Genomic DNA, 26,741 nt, shown 5'->3' with positions numbered 1-26,741 from the left:
GGTATCAACAAACGCATCAATCACTAGTCCACCCCGCAGCCCTTCACACTATGACTCTCAACCCTCACCTCCGTCATCGTATGAATCCCCGTCTCACTCAACCCCTTCAACTCCGCCAGCGTCGTCTCACTTCCGCTCCCCTGGCCCCGCGAATGCGAATTTGTATTTCCGTTTATATGGGGACAAGCCGCCAGGATCCGCTCCTCCGAGTCCCCGTCCGAGGAGACCTTATCCCGCTCAGCGGCTGTAGACATGATAGTTGTCGTGGCGGGGATACTACTATCGAAAGGACGGGAGCCGGAGCCATGGATATAACCTCCGCCGGGGGTTCGATTCGAGGGCGAAGTCAGGCGGTAGGATTGGGATCGGTAGCCGTTCGCGTGGCGGCGGCGGTGGGTGGAGGAGGTTAGACTGAGCGAATGGAAGAGGGGGCCGTAGGTTGGGATGCAGGAGATTATGACCTAGATCGTTATTAGCGAGCGTAGCGAGCGACTAGCTGGTGAATGTAGGCAGGGGAGTGAAGCGTAGCGTGCGATGATTGCGTGAGGAAGGGAGGGTGCTTACGCCAAGACTAATCTCAATGACAGACCAAAGGACGATAGGCTGGCTATCTGTATACGTTTTGAGGTTCTTGATTGTGAAAATGCGGATGATTTGGATGATGGTGACGAAGAAGCCGAGGGCGAAGACGGCGACGAGGGCAGCTTTCTGGCGGCGGTGGAGGCGGAGGGTTATCAGGACGGGGAGGGGGAGGGCGATGATGATGCAGTCGAAGGCGAGACTTGTTCCTAGTCTTTTTAGCTTCGCTTGGGTTGTTGCTGTGAGAGTCATACCTGCGAGTGCTGTATGGTGTTAGTCTGGCATGGCACAGCCTGACGGGAGGACATACCGTAGTAAGATGCCACGGTATCGATGCAGCTGCCTTGAATAGACATATCCCACTGCCTAGCTATCGGACGACAGGCAAAACACAACACAAACGTAAAAGCCAACTGGTTACAGACGCATGCGACGATGACGGCGATGATGACGATGCGGTAGGCCTTGACGAACCCGCCGATACGGAGATACGAGGCTAACAGCGAGACTTTGAAGCCTAGCAGAGCCAGCGTGTAGACGGGGCCGCCGGCATATTGAACCTGTAGTCAGTCAATACTGATTTTCAGATCAAGGTCAGGCAACGGACCCTACTGAACGGCACGACATTCTCCTTGGGAAAGTATTTGGCATTTAGTCCAAGACCCCATCGGGATTCTATGCCAGTTAGCATCTTAGCCTTGCAACTCCAGTGGTACAGGCAACTGACGAGCAATGGCTATCGCGCCATAGGCAATGGCCAGAATAGAACTGAAGAGTGCGGCATAATCATCGACCCATCCGGCGCGCTTGGTGTGGATGCGCACATAGAGTCGCAAAAGGACGGCGAGAAAGGCGACAATGGGGAAAACCAGACAGATGGCAATGACGCGGGGGACCTGGCTGTGAGGATCGGGGGTTTTGAGATTGTACACCCAACCCATGGTTTAGGTATGCTAGGGAAGCATTTCACCAGGTGCTTCGATTGATTATGGAGATATGAAGCTATTGACCACAACAGACGTGCACGAACTGGATGTGACTATTTTCTACTTTGCTCGAATACTTATTTAGGCGCAATTAAGTGTGTGGGATTCAGATCGATATTCAGAGTGAGGATATCCACTGGATCTGAACAGATCTCCACCTCTTCTCTGATTCTTCGTCTCTGCTTATCCCCTGCTGGACTGGGAATAGAACTTACTAATAGTGAGGAAGATCAGCGCAGGATCAAGGAACACGCGGTGGAACAATGGAAGACGAGCCTTTCCCAGCCATTTCTCCGATGGATCATCCACTCCACCTGGCAGATAGACCGAAAGACCGAGACTGTCTCAGTTTAGTCTACGGAGTACGAATCACAGAGACAGTCAGGCCGTAGTAGATTCCTTTCCCATTATTTCAGCCCGACAAACAATAATCCCTTTGTCTTTGCCCATGTATCCTGTACAGGCATGTTATAGTAGCATAAGTGGAGAAGAACTGCTGATCTTCAGCCCCAAGCTGATGAAACCATGGTTCATGTTATCTTGCCTGCAATCTTGTCAGGGTCACTCAAAGATATGCCGTCGACATCCATACTCCTTAGTACCTTAGTACCTCAGTTATTGCAGTCAGCAACATGCATGTACTCTGCAGTAAGGGACTAGGCACAAGACCAAACAGGCAACTCGCTTGAGAACAACCTAGAAACAAACGAAAACACGGGAATCGCGGAAGCAAAAAAGGCAGGAGATTCATTTATTAAGCTCGGGCCACCGGGAACATCCCTGTTGTGGCCCCCAAACTAGGCCCAACTAAGTCTCTTGGTCAGTGTTCATTGGGCCACTGATCCCGCGGTGGGTTGCAGGATTATATTGTCGCTGGCCAGTAAAGGAAGCCCACCCGGGAGAGAATCATCTACTCTGTCCAGGTTGCCAGGTTCCCCTGCTATCTAATATGTGGATCGATAATTGGCGCTCGTTTACACTCATGCCTTAATCTCGGTAGAGGATGATACAGTTTCAGCTTGATGAACGCAACTGCAGCATGGATATAGATAGACTTCCTCGTGCTATTGATCTATTATTGATGCCAAGTATCTTAGGTTAGCTCAATCTGATCACCTGATGAAGTGAATCAAGTGAGAACTCTACCTACTCTAAGCGAGCTAATAGTCTTCTAATTGTAATAGGGCAGCTAGTGATGCACCAAATTCCGATCACGTTCCTCGCGTTACGTACTTCTTTGCTGAAGAGTCTAGAGAGGTTATCTACTTAACATATATACACTATTTGACTGCCGTACACTGGCTATGGCTTCGCCTTGCACAAGTGTCCATTCGACGTGACGGTCCACTCGTCCGATCCCACCGCCGTAGTCCCATAAAACATGCTCTTCGGATCATACTTGGCCTTGACGGCCCGCAGCTTCTGATAATTTTTTCCATAAAACGCCGTCTTGAAATCGGGCTGCCGGAAATCCGCCTCGTTGAGATACGCCCCTGACTGCGGCGCCAACGCCTCCAGCCGGGGAATGTACTCGTCCGTCATCTTGTGCTGCAGCGCGATCATATCGGCCGTCGGAGCGGTCCAGTTCCAGGGGGTTGTGATGACGGTGTCGATCAGCGTGTCGCGCCACGCCGGCAGTACCGCGTTGTAGACGTCGCCGGTGACCGCGGTCGAGACGTTGACTCCCACACCGATGAAGGTCGCCCCGTCGGACGTGATGGCCCGGTATGCAGCCGTCAGATCGGCGTTGTTGGTCTGCACGATGGACCGCGGGATCAGCCAGCCGCCGTACTGCGCGATGCCGACCTCGATGGGGCTCTGCATGGCCTCGAATTCCGCCAGATAGCTGTCGAACTGCGCCGAATAGGTGGTATACTTGATCCCCAGCTTGGTCAGCCCGTCCGTGAACGGCTTCACCAGCTCCTGCAGCTTGGCCACGGGAATATTCGGCCCCGTCAGGGGCGAGATAGAGAAGCTGGTGTTGGTAAAGTACCAGACGCTCATGGCGCCGGCGTCGACGATCGCCGGCAGCGTCGAATGATACAGCGCCACCGCCTCGTAGAACGTATCCTGCGAGATGCCGGCATTGGTAAAGGTCAAGTTCAGCCCCGAGGCCGGCGTCCCAGCATGTGCCTTGGACGTCATCGACCAGACCACCCCGTACGTGCCGCCGCCGCCACCGCTCAGCGCCCAGTAGAGGTCCGCGTACTCGTTGTCGCGGTTGGCCACGATGAAGTTGCCCTGCCCGTCAATCACCTCCCACTCGAGAACCTGATCAGCCGCCAGTCCGTGCCGCGACGCCAGCGCCGAGTGCCCGCCGCCCTGGGTGTAGCCGCCCGCCAGACCGACGGTCGGACACTCGCCGCCGACGACCTCGAGTCCCTGCGCGTCGGCGGCCCGGTACGCCTCGATGCCTTGCACGCCGGCACCCAGCTTGATCGCCTTGCCCTTGTAGTGCGTGTCGGACCAGTCCTTGATCTCGATGTCCTTGAGGTGGTGCGTCCAGATCCCCAGGGCGCCGGCCCCGGTGGACTTGCCGTTGTAGTCGTGGCCGGTGTTGCGGACGACGACGCGGATGTTGTGTTTCGTGGCGAACTGCATGGCCTTGGAGATATGCTCAGGTTTGCTCACGTTGACCGCGTAGACAACGTAGTTGCCCAGCGTGCACGGCTTGGAGACGGGGTGGAACGGGTCGCAAGTGCCATTGGTGAAGAAGGGGGCCATGATCGACGAGGACGATTCATAGCTGCTTTATCAGTTCCAGCTCATAAAGAAAAAGACCACATTACGTACTGTAGCTCCGGAAGCTGCCATTGTGCCTTTAGAGCCTCGCATGTAGCAGCATCATAGTTGGGCGCATGGCAGGGAGTTCCCAGTGGGATCGTAGCAACCAGTCGACCGTCAATCGTCTGGTTGAAAGCAGACCAGACCTTTGAGGACGGCCAGCATGCTTCTCCAGGGAAGCATCGACAGTTTGTTTGGGAGGTGTTGGAGGCAGATGCCGTAGAAGACAAAGCCAAGAGGCCGGTCAGAACCGACCAGACGTTCGTAGTGGTGAACATCTTCATCACCTGTAGTCTTCTGGAGGCAGTCGACAAGGATGGACGACAGACGAGGGATCTCTTGATTTATTAGTTCATTCCCTCAGCATCCGTCAACCAGTCACTAACTTGTAGCATCCGACGCTAGAAGCCACCGCGTGGGCTGGACAGGAGTTAATCCGATGCTAATCCATTAGTCGGTGGAGATTCTTGAGTATTACTCCGTAGACTAATCAGCCGAAACTGTTCCTTGAATATAGTTGAGGGGTTTTGTCTCACTGATAGCTTTCCATTATTATTAGTTATCGACTCTCCTCGGCATCTCCATTCCATGCGAAGTAATATGCATATTCATCCCTTGATGCACAGCTACCCAATCCACTACTTATCTTCATAACAATGTATATTATTCTGCATACGTGATACTTCTATCCAGTATCCAGATCCAGATCCAGATCCAGACCCATCCCTACAAACGAGCACCTCCCACCAGCGTCTCCCACTCCCTCTTCCCAAACTCAACATATCCCTCCGCCCCCGGCGGAAGCCAATAAAACTTATCATCCCGCCCCTCAGGCGCCTTACTCCCAATCTTAGCCGGGTCGACGCCCTCCTCACGCAAGGGCACCTTGTTTTGCTTGTGGTTGTGGATATGCGCCGACGTCTCCACGATCCGCAGAAACACCGGAACAGCGTACCTGGGCAGTCTTGCGCGTGCAAACGCCGCCAGACCGCGAAAGTTGAATGAGTCTCGCGACTCCGGGCTGAGCTGGAGCGCTGCGCAGCCGGCGCGGCCCTCGTGGTTGGGGACGAGGACGCCGTAGACGTTGGCTTCTTGGATGCCGGGGTATTGGCCTAGGATTTCGGCCACCTCGGCGGTTGCACTGCGTCCATTAGTGTTTTGACTTTTACTTCTGAGGGTAGAAGGGACAGCTTACACATTCTCGGATTTCCATCGAAAGGTATCGCCTAGTCGATCGAGAAAGTACCACCGGCCGTCGCTCTGGCGGCGCAGCGCATCGCCGGAGCGGTACCACAGGTCCCCCTTTTTGAAGACGTCGCGCAGAAATTTCTTGGACGTGGCACTTTCGTTGCGCCAGTAGCCTTGGAATGCTTGCTCGTTGGGGACATTGACGATGATCTCGCCGCCTTTGTCGTATGGGGCCCGGATGGCAAACCCCGTCTTGGGATCACGCAGGACATCGCCGGTGGTGGGATCGATCGCCACAGGCACAAAGGTGTTGTGCATGACAGCTCGCATGAGCAGTCCGTGGTGGCCGACACTCCCCGCCGTAAACGGGCCCTTGTTGAGATTGAACAGCCCGAAAAGTCCCTCGGTGCTGTTGAAGAACTCGCCCACGGCACTGATCCCGAACCGTTCCCGGAATTTCTCCCAAATGTCCGGTCGCAGGCCGTTGCCGTACATGCAGCGGACGTTGTGGTTGCGGTCGTCCGGCGAGGGCGGCGCCGCCAGCAGATACCGCGCGACTTCGCCAACGTACACGAAGATCGTGGCGTGAGAGTCTCGGATATCGCGCCAGAAGTTGCGTACGCTGAACTTCTTGCCTAGGGCAATGCTGACACCTGTGGTGAGGCAGACCATCATGGCGACGGCGGACGTGCCGTGGTACAAGGGCATGCAGCTGTACCAGATGTCCCCGCCGGGACCGTCGGTGTCCTCCATCGATCCGCGGCGCAGAGCCAGCGTGCTGTACAGTCGTGCCATGGTGAATGCGCAGCCCTTGGGCATGCCGGTGGTGCCGGACGTGTACAGTAGGATGGCCGGATGCTCGCCCGACATGTTCTGTGCGAGCTCCTTGGGTGGCTTGGTGGTGGGAAAAGCGGATACTTGCGAGGCGAACGAGTGGTCTAGGTAGGTAAGTTCCATGCCGAGCCGGCCTTCGATCACTGCTCTGCTATCCTCGATCCGCGCGCGACATGCTTCATCGTCATCCACCAGAACAAGCTTGGCTCCGCTGATCTTGAGACAATGCACCAACGCATCCCCGGTAAGATTGTAGTTGATCGCAGCGGGCGCACATCCAATACTGCAGAGAGCAAGCCATGCGATCATGAATTCGGCCCGGTTCTGCAGATAAAAGGCCACCAGATCTCCTTGCTTGACCCCTTTGGCCAAAAAGTAGTGCGCATACTGGCAGGCAAGGTTCTGGACGTCCCGATAGGTATAGACTCCCTCTCGTGTCCACATGCACACCATATCCGGGTACATCTTTGCTGTTTCCAGGAATACAAACCAGACATTTGCAAGACCCTTGGCGGCTGTTCTCGTCAGCGTGATTTTGCAGGTACGAGTGGAGGCACCATACCAGCTTGTTCAAAGGAACGAGTACTTTTCCATGCGACGTACAAAGTCGAGATGTCTTTGGTGATGTGGAACTTGGCGTTCAGATACGCCGCCAGCGTAGCACCTCCTGCTACTGCGGCTGCTGCTACGCCTACAGTATTCCATTAGTGACGCTCTGGATGTCAGGACATGTAGACGTACCTAGACTCATCGTGCAAGTAGTGTTAGATCAGATTCAGTAATAGTCGTGTAATCAGTATCAAAGCAAAATATCAAAAAGAAAGCAAGCAGTGAATGCTGTCTGATAATTGAGACAGCTATTGCCGTTGCCGAGTTGTCGGTCTATTCCTCGGTTCATCCTCGACTTCTCCGCATCTGGCTTTAACTTGTCGGTCTCGCGAGTCAGTTTACTGGTTCGGCTCTGACGGACACATAACATACTAGGCCGGTAAGGGATGATAACCATCAATCTCATTGGTGATTCTCTGGCAAAAGCATTTAGCCAGACTTGTCTGAAGAACAAGAATGCGGGGAAGTAATCTCAATGGCACTGGTCATTCCTTATGATAGATCATATTCCATCAATCATTCACTCATACACCACTCTTCAGTATCGTTTTTCAAGCTGAGCTGCCAGCAGCACCAGGACCAGCAACATCATTACCAACACGACCCTGCTTCTTCTTTTTCATCGCCTTCTTCCGCCGCTTCGTGGGCTGAGCACTGGTATGCGCCGCAGCAACAGTAGCAAGAGTAGCAGCAATGGACTCGTACATCCTCTGAAAGTCTTCGTTATCAAAGTACTTGTACTCCTCATCGTCGTATTCCTCATACTCTCTTCTCTTGCGCTTTCTGCCCCTGTTCTTTCGCTCGCCTATCTCGTGACGGGCACGTACATCCCAGCGTTGTCTAAACGGGAAGGGCGGAGCAGAGAGATGGACGCCACGGAAAACGCACTCAGTCGCTTCAATGGCCAGCTTCTTCTTCCAGTTTATCTTGCCATCGTTGTCGCTGTCGCTTGCGTCAGCCGGAGCTTGCTCGGTAGGGATCTGGGTGGGAGGAGCGGGGGTCGGAGCATTGACTGGAGGAGAGATCATCTCGGACTGCTATATCATCATGCATCAGTATCCATCAGTATCCTGACTGTAGATCATGCAAACTGAGCGAGAAGACTCACCTGCGCGTAAGCCACGACCAAGTCCGAGATCTCGTACAGCGTCTGGCAGCTCTCGGCACCGGGACAGGTGGGCTTGTAGCACGAGCTGCAGGACTATCTTCTTCAGTAAGTATGCTGTGCATTGTAAATTGTACTTACAGCCATTGCTTTGATTGACAGCGACAACCAGAGAGAGTCTGTGTTGGTGTGATGGTTGTTGTGATGATGGAGTCCAGATCGAGGAAGAAGTAGCAGCAGGTGACGCGGTATACAGGCATGTTGCCTACCTCGCGTTCGCAGCAGAGTTGACTATTATGGGTATGGAATCTAAACGTCTTGTGAAGCAGCTAGTCGGTACTTGAAATAATATTATGCTACGTCGGTAACTACACCCGATCTCTATCCAAACCGCACCTTGCATCATGTCCATTGTGTCCTGAGGCAGCACAGATATAACACTTTATAAATGCAGTTCTTGGAAAAATACACCTGCAACAACGTCATTGTGGTAGTCCAGGATAAACGGTCTATAAATCCACGGAATACAAAATCATGGCCATCTTCATATCTTGGTGGTCATCACGAATGCTGGCAAAGTCTCAGCCCAAAGCTCAACATCATCTTGTTGGTATCCCTGCTCAATTAAATGTCCGTCAATCTCTGACGCTTTCACGTAGGAACCATACCTTATCCCAAATGAAGAGTCTTTCTGCTCATTTCTTGCGAACCCGGTACCGGCCAACTAGAGGGCCATAAATCCATGAGGAACAATTGCTTTGTTGTTAGCCTCATGATGCTCAAGTTCTATGGGACGCGAGCGCACGACATGCCAGGGTTGACATATGTGTCAGCTATGTTAAATAAATGCAGCCTTGATAGCTAGCTAGATTGATACATAAGCATCAAGGGTGAAGTTATAATAGAGGAACTTTCAGATTTATCATCAGACAGTGAACATGAAGATGCAGAAAAACTTAAGTTGCCCCATCCCCTCATGTAACTACCATCAAGCTAGTGGTCATATCTTCTATATCTACTATGACAATAGTTCTGGGTGCTATATTAGAAGGACTGATAGCCATACTTAGCCCTACACTTATAATAGAAACCAGAGCATCAGCAGCTCTATCCACATCTATAGGGACCGGGTCCTCTTTAGTTGCCTTAGTCTCTAATACTGCATTTTTTATACTGGCTAGTTATATTCATCATGTCATAACCTAGCAACCTTCTTCTCCGTCGTCTGGCTCAACCAAACCTTAAACGTATCAACCAACCCATCAATTTCCTCCACCGTATTCCCAGCATGAAGACAAACCCTCACCCGCTCTCTCCCCGCAGGAACAGTAGGCGCCATAATAGCGCGGACCACAAACCCCTTTTGCTGACACGCCGCGGCCAACTGGCGCGGGAAGCGGCTACGCACGGAGAAGATGGGCGAAGTCGGGAAATGATCCACCTGGAAGGCGGCCGGGTCCCAGGCGTCCAATTCCGCAAGCCGGTCCCGGAAGTACGCGACCAGCTGCTGCAGTTTGGTCTGATGCTGCTCCGTCTCTCCCTCTGCGAGGAGCTCGTAGGCAGCGCGTATGGACGCAAGGAAGGGGAAGCCCATGGCGGTGGTGTAGATCAGGCTTCGCGCGTAGTTGATCAGGTAGTCTCTTGTGTCGGGGCAACAGAGCACAATGGCTATCCAGTTAGCCTACCACGTAGATCGGAGGAAATGAAGACGACTCACCACCGTGACTTGCAAGCGCTTTGCCGAACGTATGCACCCGGATAAACATGCGCTTCTCGACGCCTAGGCCCTGGATAACGCCCGCACCGCGGGGCCCAAACACTCCTGTAGCGTGCGCCTCATCGACAATAAAGTAGCCATTGCCTCGGGGGAGGAGTCGATCAACCACCCGGATAAAGTCCTGGATAGGCGCAACGTCGCCGTCCATGCTGTAGATTGACTCGATGGCGATAAAGACGTTGCGCGAGCCCGTTTGGATCAGAGGGTCGGCGGCGATATGTGACTGGAGGACTTCATCCAGGCTGCTGGGGGAGCTGTGCGAGAACGGCACCCGCTTGCCGGCCCTCGATAGCCGCATGCCCTCGCGCGCGCTTGCATGGACGAGTTCATCGTACACGATCAGGTCTCCTGGCTGGGGAATGCAGGAGAAGACACCGACGTTGGCGTCGAAGCCGGAGTTGAATAAGAGTCCGCTGGGAGCGCTGTGGAAGTCTGCAATGAAATTTTCGAGTTCCTCTGCGTAGGTTGAGTTGCCGTCCAATAGACGTGACCCTCCGCTGGCGAATGGATACAGCGGGGGAGCTTGTTGGATGAGGTCTAGAAAGCGGTCTCGGAAGACTGGAGATGTCGACAGCGATAGAAAATCATTTGAGGAGAAATCTACTGAGGATTGAGGTAGCACAGTCAACCGTCGACGAGATGACTTGGCTTCTCTGCGAAGGAGTGCTTGGCGCAGTGACTCCCGGAGGGACATGGGAGGGGAACTATCCATTAGAACAGACTATGGTAGACTTGTCACTAACAGATCATCCAAAAACGTAGTCGCACAGTGACACAAGGGACAGCTGATCTGGGGTAGATAGATAGACTAAGGAAATAAAGACATGACCGTCCGGATCGAACTCACCGGAGTGGAGCCGGGAATTGGTGATTATCAGCGTCTGTGGACCGGGTAGGTACTTTCAGGATTCATGCCTTGTGACAGTGTGACACTGACACATATGATAATTATAATCATAATAGTAATAGTAATAGTAATAGTAATAGAAAATAAAATAATATTAGATTGTGGTCATTGCTTCAAGAAAGCCAGCACTAGTGTGGACAAACAAACTGTAACTGCCAGGGACCAGGACCAACTGTTGGTCCCCAACAGCAGGAAATGTTTGGGATTGGTGGGACATTCCTTGGTGCCTTGCTGCCTTTGTGCCTAGTGGGCTGCCAGGGAACCCGGATTAGCCTTAGCGCCTGATGGATGCCTCGGCCAACCCAGGAATAAGTTATAAACAGCCGAGTATTATTATGGGTCCTTGGAAAGATGATTCACCGAGATTAGATTGCCCTGCTTATAGTCGGCTATGCGGCTATCGTCGATATCACTCACGTCTCTACCTTGAATAGTGAGATATCGGTGTACAAGTCACAACACAGGCTGACTATCTGATGCCTCCGGTTCGAGCGGCCTTGTGGCGCACTCTGCGTGCCCACCAAGTCTACGGCGCCAACACGGACGTAGGCAAAACGATTGTGTCTACTATTCTATGTAATGCGGTACAACGTCGCAAGGCCGAACAGGCGGCATTCCTGAAACCAGTCTCTACAGGGCCATTGGACGAGGCCGATGACAGACACATCCAACGTCATGCGGCCGGTACATTGACCAAATGTCTGTATGAATTCGATGAGCCGGTGAGCCCGCATATCGCTGCTCAACAGAAGAACTTTGTTGTAAGTTTTGACCAGCAATCGCTGCTCCGAAACAAGCTGATAAGATAGATCCCTCGGGACGATGATATCCTCGCTTCCGTGCACAAGACACTCTCCGAATGGGCTCGCACTGGGGTCAGTTTCGCTCTCGTCGAGACCGCCGGTGGAGTTCATTCGCCTGGGCCGAATGGTAACTCGCAGGCAGATCTTTACCGGCCCCTTCGTTTGCCGGTGGTTCTTGTGGCAGATTCGCGACTTGGGGGTATCTCGTCTTCCATTTCGGCCTACGAATCATTACTGCTTCGCGGCTACGATGTCAATTCGGTGCTCCTGTTCCGCGATGATTACTACAAGAACCATGAGTACTTGGGCGATTACTTCCGCAATAAGAGTATTCCCCTTGTACCACTGCCACAACCCCCCAAACGCCCTCAGTCGCAGGATGCCGCCTCCCTGGCGCAGGACGAGGAGGCCATGGCAGGCTACTATCAGCAAGTCGCGCAGGAATCAGACATCCAAAGTCTGTTGGATGAGCTGGCGGTGAGAAATGGCGAGAGAATCGATCGGCTAGAGTCAATGGCTAGCCGGGCCCATGACACGATATGGTACCCCTTTACGCAGCACCAGGGCATGACAGCCAAGGATATCACTGTGATCGACTCTGCACATGACGATTATTTCCAAACGTTTGAGTCTGGCGGCAGCGCGGATCAGGGTAGCTTGCAACCAACGTTTGACGGCTCAGCGTCGTGGTGGACTCAAGGTCTTGGTCATGGCAACCCGGAGCTGGCCTTGTCGGCTGCGTACGCAGCTGGACGATATGGACATGTCATGTTTGCCGGTAACGTTCACGAGCCCGCGCTATCACTCGCAGAGCTCTTGAAAGACACTCTCGGAAACCCTCGGCTTCAGAAGGTCTTCTACACCGACAATGGAAGCACGGGGATGGAAGTGGCTGTGAAGATGGGTCTTCGTGCGGCATGCCATCGCTACGGTTGGGATGCCAGCAAGGAACAGATCAGTATCCTTGGCCTCAAGGGAAGCTATCATGGTGACACGATCGGGGTCATGGATTGCTCGGAACCGTCGACGTATAACCAGAAGGTCGAGTGGTACCGCGGTCGCGGCTACTGGTTCGATTTTCCCTTGGTGAAAATGTCCCAAGGGACTTGGAAGGTTGAGATTCCTAAAGAGCTGCGAAACTCCTTGGGCGAGGATCTCGACTTTTCTTCGTTGAACTCGGTATTTGATCTGGAGACCCGCGTCAAATCGGAAGCGGGACAACGCTACAGAGAGTTCATGCGCACTACGATCGAAGATCTGGTCCACAGGCAAGGAATGAAGTTTGGTTCCCTCATCATGGAGCCTATCATACTCGGAGCCGGCGGAATGCTCTTCTGCGATCCTCTATTCCAACGATGCCTAGCCGACGTGGTCCGCAGTCATCCAGAGCTCTTCGCGGACAACGCGACAGATACAAACAGCCTAGGATCGGCAACATCCTGGTCAGGTCTCCCGATCATCTTCGACGAAGTCTTTACCGGACTCTACCGTCTCGGACGCAAGACTGCGGCCTCCTTCCTGAATGTCCACCCCGATATCGCCGTGAACGCAAAACTCCTGACAGGTGGTCTTCTACCTCTTTGCACCACGCTTGCGAGCGAGGAGATTTTCCAAGCATTCTCCAGCCCCGAAAAGAGCGACGCCCTGTTGCACGGACACAGTTATACCGCACACGCCGTCGGCTGCACGGTCGCAGTGGATTCCCTGCGAACCATGACGAAGATGGAAAGCAGTGGGTCATGGAATGCGTACCGCGATGACTGGAAAGCAGTCGATATATCTGGGGAAGATAATTCCCCGGAGGTCTGGTCGGTGTGGTCCCACGATCTGCTGCGTGACCTGTCATACGCCGAGTCGGTCGAGAGCGTTTTCGCTCTCGGCACCGTACTCAGTATTTCACTGAGAGACGCCCAAGGCGGAGGTAAGTCTACTCCTGTTGATTCGTACTTTACAGCCATCTCTTGCATGAAGATGATTTCGACCGATTCTAGCCGCTAACATGTGACGTCGTCTCCACTACTCCAGGCTATACCTCCACCGCAGCCAAGGGTCTGCAGCAGAGATTATCTGCGGGCGGGCCACAGTTTAACGTTCATTCGAGAGTGCTAGGAAATGTGCTCTATCTCATGTCGAGCGTCACCTCGAAACCCGAAACTGTGCGAGGGTTGGAGAGGCTGCTCCGGTCGGCGTTGCTCTAATGCATCGACAAATAGATTAAGTGACGAATGACGAAATTTAATCCAACTCCGTAGATGTAGATAAGAGTCGATCCGCGGGAAACAAAGGTCCGAATTCGCAGACCATGGATTCTAGAATCGTAACCAGCTAATTTCGAACCAGGAATATGAGCTGGAAACCTGCAGATTCTCTTGCTCTGGCGATCCCTTCACCGAACGGCCCGACAGAAATGTCAATTACCAATCAATTCTCAGTATGGAATATGCTAAGATATTATGAAATTGATTTGCATCAGTCAAAAGATAACTGCCAGTTCCGGTTGTCCGACCAGTCGGTCCAATTGGTCTATCCAGAAACTCGGTCAGGCACAGCGGAGCCTTTTCCCGCCAGAATCAGGAACGAGACTACGAACGGAGGGGTAAGACGCTCAACGCTGGAGGATCTACATCATCAAACATTTTGCATTTCTGTTACGATAATGTCAAAGAAAAATATGAGAGAATCAACGGATGTAGTATTGAATTGCACTGTGGACCAGGATACATCATCAGTTCTGTATCCCCGCTTTGTATTCAACCATCGATGGATGCGGTTGGGGTCAACAAGAACTGTACAATTCCGGAGAATAGTGACTCATCTATTTCATAATCCAATTTCGTACCTACAATTGTTACTTTGCAAGATTAATCAATTGACTTTCCGGATTCTCTGCATTTTGTTGATGCCAATTAGCGGGAACCTTATTGGATCCTTTTTCTCCAACCCCTCCCCACACTCTTCGTCTTCCCTTCTCCGTCTGATCGTGTCATTCCGGTGAAGCACTAAGATAGACACATCCTCCCTCCCAACTACGTGTAGTGCCCCTCTCATCCTTGTCCACACTCCCGAGGTTCGGTCCAGATGCTAGTCTAATCAATTAGCCTCCGTATTGACGATTATTATCGCTCTCCCTTTGTGTCATTTCCTATCCCTTCTTCACCATCACACACCACACCACAGACACACACCATGTCGCTATCTCTATCGCGGTCCCTGCACAGGGCCCTTCTGAGGAGATCCTATGGCACAGTCCAAGCTCCTCCCAGTGCTGCCTCACTCACAGCCAACCGCATCCCTCCCGCCCTCCAAGAAGCAACCGCCGCCACAGCCCCGCGCACCAACTGGTCTCGGGAAGAGGTCCAGCAGATCTATGAGACTCCTCTGAGCCAATTGACTTATGCTGCGGTAGGTCATCCTCTCCTCATTATTTTCAATGCATACTGACTTCTGACAGGCCGCCGTCCACCGTCGCTTCCATGACCCCGCCGCCATCCAGATGTGTACGCTGATGAACATCAAGACCGGCGGCTGCAGCGAAGACTGCTCGTACTGCGCACAGTCCTCCCGGTACAGCACCGGCCTCAAAGCCACCAAGATGAGCCCCGTCGACGACGTACTCAAGGCCGCCCGCATCGCCAAGGACAACGGCAGCACCCGGTTCTGCATGGGCGCCGCCTGGCGCGACATGCGCGGCCGCAAGACAAGTCTCAAAAACATCAAGGAGATGGTCTCGGGCGTGCGCGCGATGGGCATGGAGGTCTGCGTGACCCTCGGCATGATCGACGAGAACCAGGCCAAGGAGCTCAAGGACGCCGGCTTGACTGCCTACAACCACAACCTCGACACCTCGCGCGAGTTCTACCCCTCCATCATCACAACCCGCTCCTACGACGAGCGCCTGCAGACTCTGTCGCACGTCCGCGACGCCGGCATCAATGTCTGCTCCGGCGGCATCCTGGGCCTCGGCGAGGCCGACTCCGACCGCATCGGCCTCATCCATACCGTCGCCAACCTGCCCTCTCACCCCGAATCGTTCCCCGTCAACGCCCTCGTTCCCATCAAGGGCACCCCGCTCGGCGACCGCAAGATGATCCCCTTTGACAAGCTGCTGCGCACCATTGCCACCGCTCGTATCGTCCTGCCGGCCACCATCGTCCGTCTCGCCGCGGGCCGCATCTCGTTGTCGGAGGAACAGCAGGTCGCCTGCTTCATGGCCGGTGCCAACGCCGTCTTCACCGGCGAGAAGATGCTGACGACCGATTGCAACGGCTGGGACGAGGACCGCGAGATGTTTGAGCGCTGGGGATTCTATCCCATGCGGAGCTTTGAGAAGGAGGGCTCCACGCAACCTGCCGTCGAGGCTCCCCCTGCCCCTGCCCCTGCTGCCCACGATAGTGTATCTGCTGCGCCGGCCGCAGCTAGCTCGTAGACCTACTATCATGAATGATCAATGATATCAAGCTTGTATGTCTTTTTCGTACACATCCAAAATAGTTCATTCGCCATACAGTGATGATTCTGTTCCACGGGTTGCTCTAGAACTACTGGCGATAAATCATGTTCGTGCTATGGCACCTTTCCAGTCCAGAAGTTGAAGAAAAGGACACGAAGATAAGACATTACAAGCATCTACTACATCCACCGATTCATAGAATGGCCACGGTGAATATATTCTTAGATGCATTCACTAGGGCCTAAAAGTAAGACATTACTCCAAATATATTGCATTCGCAGTCTCATATGGATGAAACAGTGAATAGATATTTAGATATATTCACTTCATTATATCAGAACAGCAGATCTGCTTCAGTAAACGTCTTCCAGCACTCCTGGATCTCCTGCTTGCTCCTTCCTCCAACTCTCTTGCTGTTGATACATCAGGATATCGATTACTGTACCAGATATTACTGACAGACTTGATTTTGGTATACAGTGAACAGAATCGGGATCATGAATGATATGTCAAGCTATTGATTTCTCGGGCATGTGAGTATATATCTTCTTCTGCTGCTCCGTCTCCCTCTTCTTGGAATTTCACTGTCTAACTGTACCATTCAAGCTTGAAATTCCGTACAGAAGCTGATCCTTCTATTTCAAAAACGTCAAACTTGAAAGCATGGCGCAGCCACTGGCAGGTTACTGGACGCTTCCTATTATTGCGTCTTAGCTCTCAGAGATAAACCCTGCAATCATCCTTATCAGGAACGGAGCTGAATATCTTCAACCACTAATACCCACTGCGCGATAGTTTTGGTACCGAGAGAGAAGCACGTGTTCAAGCCGAAGGAGATTTGCGGCCAACGTTGCTGTCACCAACATACTCCGAACCATATGCACAAAGTGATCATCGTCGAGATATTTTATCTTCGAAAGAAGATATAGAACCAATTGTGGTCTTCATTGCTCCGCTTTAATAGACCATCGCAGTATTAATAAAGCGGACAAGTGCCCGGTATAGAATCCACCGGTTCGCCTGAGGAATCCACTGCACGGAATGTACCTTCTGTTGCTGGGTCAGAAGCATCTCTGGCTGTTCGACCACCCAGACTTGGTCAAAGTCGTAGATGATCCAGCCTGTCTTCTGGAAGATGAGATTGCCACAGTGCCCCGCGGCATTGATCCAGTGGGCTTCCTGTGAACGTTCGGATGGAAGATCCATTGTATATCCAAGGATTATACAATGGTCTACGTTTTTTCAACCCTCCCATATTCCACTCAGCCTTACCGGACCGAATTACCTCGGAGGTAACCCTACATTGCATTGCAGTCATCTACCGATCGATCGTCCTCGGGATATCTGCTTAACAACGACTGACTGGGCAGCATTTGAGCTGAAACTCTTCGAGCATTACCACAAACACCAGCTGAAATGCTATCAGTTCTCTCTCTTCCAGCAGCTAGCGGGAAGTGATCCGGTTCTGTGGCTTGTGCTGGCCCTTATCTGGTCAGACACTGACATCTTGCCTTCCCGCAGGACCAAAGAGGGTTTCAGTTTGATACAGGGGTGGGATCCTGGCTGGCCGTGTTGCTATCACCACACTCAGGCAATGCGGATGACTATAGATCAATAATGGCAGAGGGAATCTTCCTCCAAGAGCGGACGATTATTCACCAGCATATTACTTGCCTGGTCAGAGAACTGGTGCTGCTGTTTTGCTCCGACCAACTCTCCTCCCAGTACCAGTCATAATGGAGCTATCGAACGGGCTTTGAGCTCCAAGTTCGCGGTGCCTGAGGCTGTTCAGAAGCTCGGCTCCGCTCAGAAAGGGAGCCTGTTCCCTTAGGTCTTCTAGACCTAGCGACGCAAGTGGACACATACATCGAGAATCCAGCCATCCTTCAGGGACTCAGTCCACTGTAAGAGGCTATTCTGAGTCGACGCTCTTATCTGGAGGCCGAGGTAGACGCCGAGGTACAAGAAGAGATCAAGGTTCTGTTAGGCGAAGATAGGAACAATGTGTGGGAATGGATCACCGATTGGACAACGGCCATCTATGTATCCATTTAGCTCAGCTACAAGATTTTAATGAAAGATAGAGACGACTATATTTGCAGATCGAACAAGCTCCTATTGATGGTTTCTAAAAAATAAAATAAAAAAATAAAGAAAAAAGGCCGTTGCGTACTCATGATCATCCCAGGCATAACTGTACAAGGAAATATCTGACTTCTTACAATGATAACTTAGGAAGGAACTGGGATCGCAAAGTAAATAGACAAAACACCAAGACTCCCCGCAGAGATGGTGAAATCAGGATGACCACGCTGCTCGGCAGTTGGGGCAGGACGGGCAGACACGATCCCCGCGTGGGGTTCGAAATGCACGCTGAGTAGCAAGCCACACGTCAATGCAGTCTTTGTGGTAATTCTTTCCGCACTGATTTTTGCAATATACAAGGTCGTCAAGATTGCCTTCTTCGTTGTCATCGTGTTCATTGTCGGACGCAGTGTTGGAAACATCATTATCATTATCATTGTCATCATCGCTGTCTTCTGATCCCTCGCCGTCTTCATCACTGCCTTGTCCTCGTAGAGGACACATGCAGATGTCACAGTCTCCCTCAATTGGTTTGCGAGTGGCTGTTCTGGGCTCACTCTGAGGGACGGTTGGCGCCCTGGCATCACTGGGGACAGCTGGCGACGAAGCCTCGGTAGATGTCCGGCGTGGAGAAGGTTGAGGTTCAGGTTGGGGCTCAGGTTCGTCCGCCCTATCTCCTCTTTCTTCGTCCTCTTCCTCTCTTTCAATAGTGGCCGGTTCTTCCTCCGTTACAATAGCAGCCGACCTCTCCAATCGTGTCGGACTCAAACCTCTTCCTGAGACACGCTGGCGCGCCGACCCAGCAGCAAGCGAACGCGCCCGACTGTCCACAAGCTCTTGGAGGGATTTCAACATAGAATCCAGAAGAGTCTGCTGCTGGAACGCCCGCAGCTTAGCCCGCCAGTCGCGGACCAAGTCGTTTGCCTGGTATTTGTGGAAGCGTGTGCAGAGAACTAGCGGGGCTAGCTCGATGAGCAGACCGTCGACGGGTAGGCCGTGCTGGAGGAATCTGGTGCCCTCTTTGAGGAGCCAGGAGGCCCTGTCTCGGTTGTCTTTCCTAGTTCGCATTCTGCAGCGGCGCCCTTGGGATGGGGCGTACCCGTAGCAGTTGTACTCGCATTCGGGGTAAACTTCCAGGATCGTAGATAGATTGGGGTAGGACATTGTGCTTGTTAATGTAATAATTACGAGGGTCTGAGGTGAGATTTCAATTCTGAGAAATGTGCTGTTGACTTGAAGACAAGAATGACCGCACAGATATCTCGAGCCTTATATGCCATTTCTCCTATACACCTTCAGCAACCAACAGACTCTATCCTGCTTCACGATCATGGCAACACAGCCACTGGCAGAACTGCACCGACTGTGCCACACACGCTATGCGTCTGAAAATATCCAGAGCCAGGATCATTAACCTCATGAGGAAAGGCACCAAGGCATCCAAGTTTGAAACCCTGCTCACTGAGATGAAACAGCGAATTGCCATGGCCAAGGTGAAGCCACATCGCTCATCATGCCATGCCAGCTCACTGATAATTCAGGCATCGGCATTCTTAAGCGCCTGGGCAGTTAGCCTTGTACCAACATTCCAAGGAAGATAGTGGCTTGTATGGTTACATCCAGCAGACGCCCATTCCATAACAGATCAGGTGCAACGGTCCGCCAGGGCTAGAAGTGCGCTATCTGCAAGTTATGACTCGTGTGACAGTAGTGGGGAGGTGTTGGTCACTGGTATGCCCCATAGTTCGGCGCTTAGCAGGGATCTGGTGGCCCTACCTAGTCTAATCTAGCCCCGTCTGTGAATTGACTGTGCCGCTTGGGCTTGGGCTTGGGCTTGGGCTTGTCCTTCTGATGCTTGAAATAGATACAGTTCCTTGTTCTCTGAGGCGGTGCATGCGTCCAAGGTCAAGGCCGTAATGGGAAACCGCGTGGCTTCCAATCCCTCTCTTGTCTGGGTGAGAGCCATACTGGACGGCTGACCGACTGAAAGGCTGGATCAACTGCGCTTTACTATGATATATGCTCAGAATTATTCAAATGCCAATAATTGTATGCCGTCGGTCTGCTCGCTGTCTCTCTCTTCCTGGAGATGTGGTGGGCAAGCAACTGAGGATGGCATATCAGGGTGCTCTACGGCACCTTCGGAAGAGGGCTCATCTGTCATTGGTCAATGGCAACTAGGAGCTCAGTCAAGGGAGGCCCAGGTGAGATGATAAGAAAAAAAGAGGGGAAAAAAAAAGATATGACAAGAGTGGGATTCGAACCCACGCGGTTTCCCATTACGGCCTAAACGTAACGCCTTAGACCACTCGGCCATCTTGCCTGTTATTGGAAATAAATATTAGTAATAAATTATATATTCTATTCCTTCTATATACGCTTTTTCCCAGAATCTTGAGTCTCAAACGCTGAAGAACCACTATGTCAGATGTAGTGGAAACATTTCTAGCATAATATATAAACTTATGCTGTTAATAGAGCTATATAAATAGTACTATCTAACCTATTCTTTATCTTGTTGTTGTTGACCTGTGTTGTTGCGGAAGGGTTGTGGTGTAGGCCCTCGGTTATATATTCAGATTGTGAAGGACTATGGGGTACCCTATGGACGAGAGTTAGTTTCAAGGCACCTATGTGAATGCCCTAAATCTCTAAATCGCTGGTATGATTAGATAAGGTGATAAGTATATATACAGAAATTATATAAACTAGATATAGTGAATCAGCTTAGAAATGATGATAATTGCAATTGCATAGTTGCAAAGATATACCAGATCAACTGGAGTGAGGGGGACCAGAGGGTACCATTACCCTTTTGAGAAATATGTCCACTTAACCTCTCCCGAACACATATCCAAGTTATCTTGGTTCTGTCTGGAAGAAGGAACGCTTTCCTTCGAAAGTCGGTTGGGAGTCGGCTTGTGGGCACCTTCCATTTGGGATGTTAGGCCACGGCTGGCGGACCTCAGATGCGTCGGCTGCCTCAGGCTCAACAGCAGTAAGCTTGTTTGTCTCTGCTAGAAAATACCTCACTGCGCTTTGGAAGGTTCGTGGGGAGTGTAACCACGCCTCGGGATAATGTAGCTCGACCGGTCCTGAAGTTGGCCCTGATCCGTCCTCCGTCAGCTGAAATACTTTCCTGCGGCAAAGGGTCGGGGTAGGAGGCAGTTATGTAGTTGAGACGAGTATCAAGTTCTGGCAATCTATTCTGATTTGGAAAGCTTCTGTAATGCGCAGTAATCTGATGGGCGGTTCTGATGATCCTCTCAGGTAGAACGGATGATGGTACTGATGATGGTTCGATGACAGTTGGCCGTGCCGGCCGGCAAGGCGTCCCTTGCTGATGGTGGTGTTGCAGTGAGATGATTAAGTTGTTCGATGAGAGAAGAGAAGAAAAAGGGTTCGGGGGAAGAGTTTCAATCTGAGGTCTCGGATCTTAGGGACATGTTACCATGTTGTGGTGGTACCTGCCCTTTGCAGTAATAGCAAACACATATACCACGTGCCCATATATGCAGGCAGTCCTGCTGCCTGAGTGTTCCATGATCATAGAGGCAATTACTAGTGAATCTGCAGAAGGGCGAAAACTGAGGGAAAAAAAGAAAAAGTTTAAATCACTACTTCTATTCATGACTATGCACATTTTGCTCAATGCAAACCAGTGGCTACCAATTAAACCCATGCAAGGCCACACAGTAGCTTCCATGACCTCCAATTGCTGCTATCCAGGCCTATTGTAAGATTTAAACCATCGATTTTTCCACGTTCAGGTCACTCGTTGCTTGGGTCTCGGACCTGCTCATGGTGGTATATCGACTGAAGTCCCGAAGTATCCTATCTCTGCCGCTTTCCTTATGACTGGTCCGTCTGAAGTAAATGCGCTTGCACCACTTCCAAGCCTCGCAGCCAGCGAAGAAAAGAAGCGCTTCGACAAACACCACACCCCACTCCCAGGAGATACCGACATGTTTGAAAACAACGTCATTGATCACAGGGATGTACAGGATAGGGAAGGTCGTGACGAATCCAATCATGATGCCGCTGAACAGAAACTTGTTGCGCCAGACGTCAAACATCCATTGGGTGAAATAGCGCTTGGAACCGGGCTGCATGCGGAAGAAACTGCGGCGCATATCGATCATCTCCCAGGCGAGGAAGAGAGCGAACCAGGTCATGCACACGAAGGTGGTGGCTCGGGCGCGGAACACACCGTCGCATTCGGGGCTGTAGTCGCTGTTGCAGCCTGAGGCCAGGTTGCCATCTCCCCAGCCGAAGAGGACGAGCGAGAAAGAGGCGAGACACAGAGCTGCCATCCAGACGCCGTAGACGATGGTGTCGACTATGACTTCCCAGGTGAAAATACCTTGTTTCTGTTGCCGTCAGTATATATGACCCCAAAAGAGTGACTGATGTACTTACGCTTTGAGGAGGACGGTCCATGATATCCGGAGCGGCGATTTCCATACCCAGTCCCATATCCGGGAGACCGGAGGTAATCATGATGATCCATAGAATTTCGACGGGAGCAATAGGAAACACAGATTGCCCATTGTCATCTTTGAAACAGAGACCGATCAGAAGCGTGAGGGCCAGGCCGACGTTTTCCGCCAAAAGATGCAGGACGAATTTCTGAATATTATCAAAAATACGACGACCCTCCTCAATGCCGTTGATGATTGAAGCAAAGTTATCATCAGTCAACACCAGTTCCGAGGCGTCCTTTGCCACATCAGACCCTGCTTGTCCCATAGCAATACCGACATCTGCACGCTTCAAGGATGGAGAGTCATTGACTCCATCGCCAGTCATTGCAGCAAACCGACCCCGACGATGAAGGGCATCAATCATCCGAACCTTTGTGTTGGGAGCGCACCGAGCAATCACAGCAGGAAGAGTAGGCAACGCATCAATTTCCTCTTCTGTCAACTTGTCAAACTGACTGGCCGTCATCACCATGGCGTCCGCAACATCTTTGGCAAGGCTATCCATGTTGGCTGGAATGATACCAACCTGCGCTGCGATGGCTCGCGCAGTACCGGGGTGGTCACCAGTGACCATGTGGACCGAAATCCCAGCGCGATAGCACTCGTCAATAGCGCCTGCAGTCTCAGGCCGGGGAGGGTCATACAGACCGATGAGTCCACAGAACGTGAGATCTTTCTCCACTTCCTCACGGGCAGGGACATCTTCCCCTTTGACGGGGTGGTGATTATCCCGGCAGGCAAGGCAGAGAACCCGCAAGCCCTCCTTTGCGAGAGCTTCCATGTTCTGCAAGATTTCCTCCTTGATGTTCTCATCCAAGGCGATCGGGTCGGAACCAGCTGTCCAGGTGACGGTGGTGCAAGCCTCGAGGACCCGTTCCACCGCCCCCTTGGTGAAGATCATCTCCCGGTCGTCGTTGCTGTTCCTGAAGATGACGGACATCTTCTTCACGGTGGAATCAAACGGATATTCGGCTTTTTGGCGCCAAATAGGCTTCTCGCCTTTGGTCCAGCGATCGCGTCCCCAGTTAAAGCGGGAGGCAAATACCTGAATCGCAATATCAGTCGGTTCACCACGAGCCTGCCATTCATTGTGCTCGGACTTGTGCACATGGGCCAGGTTTGCCATGGCTGCCACATTCAAGTATTGCTCCAGAAGAGGATTGTCCCTGAGCAGATCGTCCGGCATGGAAGGCTCTCCCTGAGCGTCCGGACCGACTTTGACCGGCGGGTCAGGCAGCAGGCTCAGGTCGCCCTCTTCCGGATTCAAGGGATTATTGGAAGACCCCACCGAGTAGGTGCCAACAGAGGGAATCCAAGCCCGCTTGGCGACCATGCGCCCCTGGGTGAGGGTTCCCGTTTTGTCTGAGCAAATGTTAGTCACAGCGCCCAGGGCTTCAAGGGAATCAAGCTTCCGGACAATGACATGTCTTTCAACCATTTGCTTGGTGCCAACCGCCATGGTGATGGTCAGGACCACCACCAGACAGGCCGGAATCATTGCAAGGCCCGTAGCGACTGCATAAATGATGACCTCCTTGTCATTGCGGAACCCATTGACGCCCATGACAATGATGGCGAAGACGACGGCGATGACGAAAAGGGCCAAAGCCAGTTTGGAGAGTTTGCGTTGCAGCGGTGTCCCAACATTGATTCCCAGGAATCGTCCCACGGCGTCGGTGCAGGTCAGGGTCCATGCCTGCACGTACCATCGCTTCTTGGTTTCTCCCTCGGGACCTCGCTTGACGGGCCGCTTCCTGGAGTCGCTGGCGCGGAGAGCAGCGGCGATGGCTCCAATCTCGGTTTGCATCCCGGTGCCGATGACAACGCCCCGAGCGCGACCTCTCGTCACCGTCGAGGAACTATACGCAATGTTCAAGCGATCGCCTGGCCCCGTGTCCGGGTCAAACGTTGTATCGACTTCTTTTTGCACTGGCAGCGACTCGCCAGTCAGGAGGGCCTCGTCGGTTTCGAAATTCATAGCATCAACGAGCCTATCAACAGTTAGTGAACGGAACGATATTGTCTAATAACTCATACGCACCGAAGATCTGCAGGAACCGTGTCTCCAACTTTGAGTTCAACCATGTCCCCAGGGACAATCTCGTTGGCAGGAATGGTATTGGTCTTGCCGTCACGCGTGACGGTCCCGGTGGGAGAACTCAACGATCGAAGGGAGTCCATCGTTTTCTCTGCGGCATAGTCTTGATAGACACCTACCACGATGTTCAAACCAATGACAGCTCCAATAACACCACCTTCGATCCAGGATTGAATGCCGAAACTGACCGCCATGGCGATGATAAGGACCTGTTGTCATCAGTTGTCTGTCACTATCGGTTTAAAATGGAGAGACTAACCAGAATCATGGCATTTGCAATCTGCCTAATGACAATCTTGACCATCGAAACACCCTCTCCCCCTTCCAGCTCATTCGGACCATACTGTTGGAGTCTTCGCTTTGCCTCCTCCAATGTCAGACCCTCGTCGGGATCGACGGCCAGCTCACGAAGAACATCCTCATAGCGAAGAGCATGAGCAGGCTGAGACAAAGCCTGAGAGTTGTCAGAGGATTGCTTCTTCTGCGCACCCATGTTAAAACAAAATTTCTATTCCAGTGAGGTTGTCTTAAGGAGGCTTCATGTATATCGTATCTTCAAGCGAGTGAGAGTCCATACACGACGACTTAAAATCAACTTTGAAACTAAAACCTAGATTACAGAACCAGATTTTCTTTCCCTGTTCCTTGCTGGGGTATCGCAACATATTTAAGTCTCTCTGTCTCACTCATCACCGGCACCCCCGAACACCCCCATGACGTGAACAGTGGTTCCAATCTTGGCACCCTTATCAATCCGTACTCGTTTACACTGTCACACCAATCACATCCCCAACCCATCGCATACATAAGAGGCAATCGATCCAGAATCTTGGCCGAATTCCTTGGATCGGTGCGCGAGCGTTTGCCGCCTCCCGGGCCGATGACGCACACGACACCAGACACGGTCGACATCCCACCCACGTGAGCACCTTCGGCCGGGCGACACCAAGAAACCGCCAAGTCCCACGGCGAATAAGTGGCCAATCGTTTCGGGCTGGGCGTCCTGATTGGCTGAGACAGGCGGTCGCGGGGCAACCGGCACCACTGTGCCAAGAGCGGGAGCCTTGGCGGCCTTTGGGTTATTTCCCGCCTGGATTGTCTTGGGGTTCTTGGCGAGAGGCAGCAAGTGGTGGCCTGAGACCCAGTGGCAGCCCTATCTAAATGCAGGCTGGTTCCCCCATCGCCAGACGGAGCCCGACGCCCAACACGGCCTGTGACTATCTTGCCTAGTGTTTATGCTCCATTGTAGGTGTTGGTTTGCTGAATGGCTGTCTGATATCCTCCCCCAGTCCCCACACCAGTGATTGTGTTTTGTGCGCACAGGCGCTCGCTTTGATCAGACTGTGCATATATTCTGGCTTGTTGAGACTAGCCGATTTATCCGATTACGTGTCGTCCGTGGGCTGTTGGAGACTGGTTCATTCTCTCGTTCTCGTTTTGACTATACCCTCTTCGTCTACGGAGTGAGTGTTTCTATGGCTAGCAATGGGGAGATCGCAGGTGTAGTTGCGGGAGCAGTCGTCTTATTCGTCGCCATCAGTGCGATCCCTATGTGAGTTCGACCTGTCCTCGAATGTCGCTGGGGAATGTCCTATGATTTTTTATATGCTTCGTTGCGAGTGCCCAGACCGCTGGAATCCGACTATAGAGGTAACAACTGACAAACTTGGAACACAGCTTAATCATGTGGCGGCACCGCAGGAAAGAGGCTGCAAGAAGAGCCCGCGAGCTGGCAGCGCTGCGAGAGTCCGGCTGCATGCGACAGGTAGGCGTGGAGAGATGGCTGGAAGAGCAGCGGAGCGATATCGTTGCGTGCAGCAGAAGCAACAACAACAAGAATGTCCATGATTTTGGCCGGTACGCGCAAGAACCGTGGTAAGTCCCCTTTTCAGACTCTCGGGCTATCGGCCTTCCTTTGTTCTTGGCCTTGGAGACAATGCGGGGACAGGGCTGCACTAGTGGCCTTGGCTGCTCTCATCAGTGAGACATTGTCAATCCGTGATCCCACCGGTCATTAATGAGTAACGGTGGGTTTGTTCCCATAGTGCCGTC

At 52.3% G+C, this 26,741-nt stretch overlaps 8 protein-coding genes and 1 non-coding gene across 9 annotated transcripts; 2 read left to right on the top strand and 7 right to left on the bottom strand.

Moving 5' to 3' along the window:
• Nucleotides 1-23: 23 nt before the first annotated feature.
• On the bottom strand, nt 24-1,520 carry ALT_0986 (putative integral membrane protein (Pth11); the record flags this gene model as incomplete). Its single annotated transcript, XM_089599072.1, has 5 exons — nt 24-461; nt 565-842; nt 890-1,139; nt 1,187-1,254; nt 1,307-1,520. The coding sequence occupies 5 exons, from the start codon at nt 1,518-1,520 to the stop codon at nt 24-26; spliced, it is 1,248 nt and encodes a 415-aa protein (XP_089456736.1).
• A 1,347-nt stretch (nt 1,521-2,867) lies between these two features.
• ALT_0985 (FAD-dependent oxidoreductase) lies at nt 2,868-4,633 on the bottom strand (the record flags this gene model as incomplete). Its single annotated transcript, XM_033563471.2, has 2 exons — nt 2,868-4,311; nt 4,359-4,633. The coding sequence occupies 2 exons, from the start codon at nt 4,631-4,633 to the stop codon at nt 2,868-2,870; spliced, it is 1,719 nt and encodes a 572-aa protein (XP_033419362.2).
• A 442-nt stretch (nt 4,634-5,075) lies between these two features.
• Nucleotides 5,076-7,122, bottom strand: ALT_0984 (putative very-long-chain acyl-CoA synthetase family protein (CefD1); the record flags this gene model as incomplete). Its single annotated transcript, XM_033563470.2, has 4 exons — nt 5,076-5,490; nt 5,545-6,886; nt 6,934-7,062; nt 7,113-7,122. The coding sequence occupies 4 exons, from the start codon at nt 7,120-7,122 to the stop codon at nt 5,076-5,078; spliced, it is 1,896 nt and encodes a 631-aa protein (XP_033419361.2).
• A 409-nt stretch (nt 7,123-7,531) lies between these two features.
• ALT_0983 (aminotransferase class I/II-fold pyridoxal phosphate-dependent enzyme) lies at nt 7,532-10,574 on the bottom strand (the record flags this gene model as incomplete). Its single annotated transcript, XM_089599071.1, has 4 exons — nt 7,532-8,017; nt 8,089-8,181; nt 9,326-9,753; nt 9,803-10,574. The coding sequence occupies 4 exons, from the start codon at nt 10,572-10,574 to the stop codon at nt 7,532-7,534; spliced, it is 1,779 nt and encodes a 592-aa protein (XP_089456735.1).
• A 671-nt stretch (nt 10,575-11,245) lies between these two features.
• On the top strand, nt 11,246-13,770 carry bioDA (adenosylmethionine-8-amino-7-oxononanoate aminotransferase; the record flags this gene model as incomplete). Its single annotated transcript, XM_033563467.2, has 3 exons — nt 11,246-11,530; nt 11,579-13,493; nt 13,598-13,770. The coding sequence occupies 3 exons, from the start codon at nt 11,246-11,248 to the stop codon at nt 13,768-13,770; spliced, it is 2,373 nt and encodes a 790-aa protein (XP_033419358.2).
• A 988-nt stretch (nt 13,771-14,758) lies between these two features.
• ALT_0981 (biotin synthase) lies at nt 14,759-15,998 on the top strand (the record flags this gene model as incomplete). The annotated part of the gene is made up of 2 exons (XM_033563466.2): nt 14,759-14,974; nt 15,024-15,998. The coding sequence occupies 2 exons, from the start codon at nt 14,759-14,761 to the stop codon at nt 15,996-15,998; spliced, it is 1,191 nt and encodes a 396-aa protein (XP_033419357.1).
• Nucleotides 15,999-18,253: 2,255 nt separating this feature from the next.
• Nucleotides 18,254-19,271, bottom strand: ALT_0980 (uncharacterized protein; the record flags this gene model as incomplete). Its single annotated transcript, XM_089599070.1, has 3 exons — nt 18,254-18,395; nt 18,448-19,146; nt 19,207-19,271. 3 exons carry the CDS (start codon nt 19,269-19,271, stop codon nt 18,254-18,256), a joined length of 906 nt encoding a protein of 301 aa, XP_089456734.1.
• Nucleotides 19,272-20,350: 1,079 nt separating this feature from the next.
• Nucleotides 20,351-20,430, bottom strand: ALT_t013. Its single transcript has one exon. It is a non-coding gene; the product is annotated as a tRNA-Leu (tRNA).
• A 1,420-nt stretch (nt 20,431-21,850) lies between these two features.
• On the bottom strand, nt 21,851-25,182 carry ALT_0979 (cation-translocating P-type ATPase; the record flags this gene model as incomplete). Its single annotated transcript, XM_033563464.2, has 4 exons — nt 21,851-22,477; nt 22,527-24,582; nt 24,633-24,898; nt 24,949-25,182. The coding sequence occupies 4 exons, from the start codon at nt 25,180-25,182 to the stop codon at nt 21,851-21,853; spliced, it is 3,183 nt and encodes a 1,060-aa protein (XP_033419355.2).
• Between the last annotated feature and the right edge of the window lie 1,559 nt (nt 25,183-26,741).

The sequence above is a fragment of the Aspergillus lentulus genome, assembly GCF_001445615.1.
Source record: "Aspergillus lentulus DNA, contig: Alt01, strain: IFM 54703, whole genome shotgun sequence".
NCBI lineage: Eukaryota > Fungi > Ascomycota > Eurotiomycetes > Eurotiales > Aspergillaceae > Aspergillus > Aspergillus lentulus.
The sequence above is the reverse complement of the archived record's forward strand: the minus strand, read 5'-3'. Positions and strand labels throughout refer to the sequence as shown.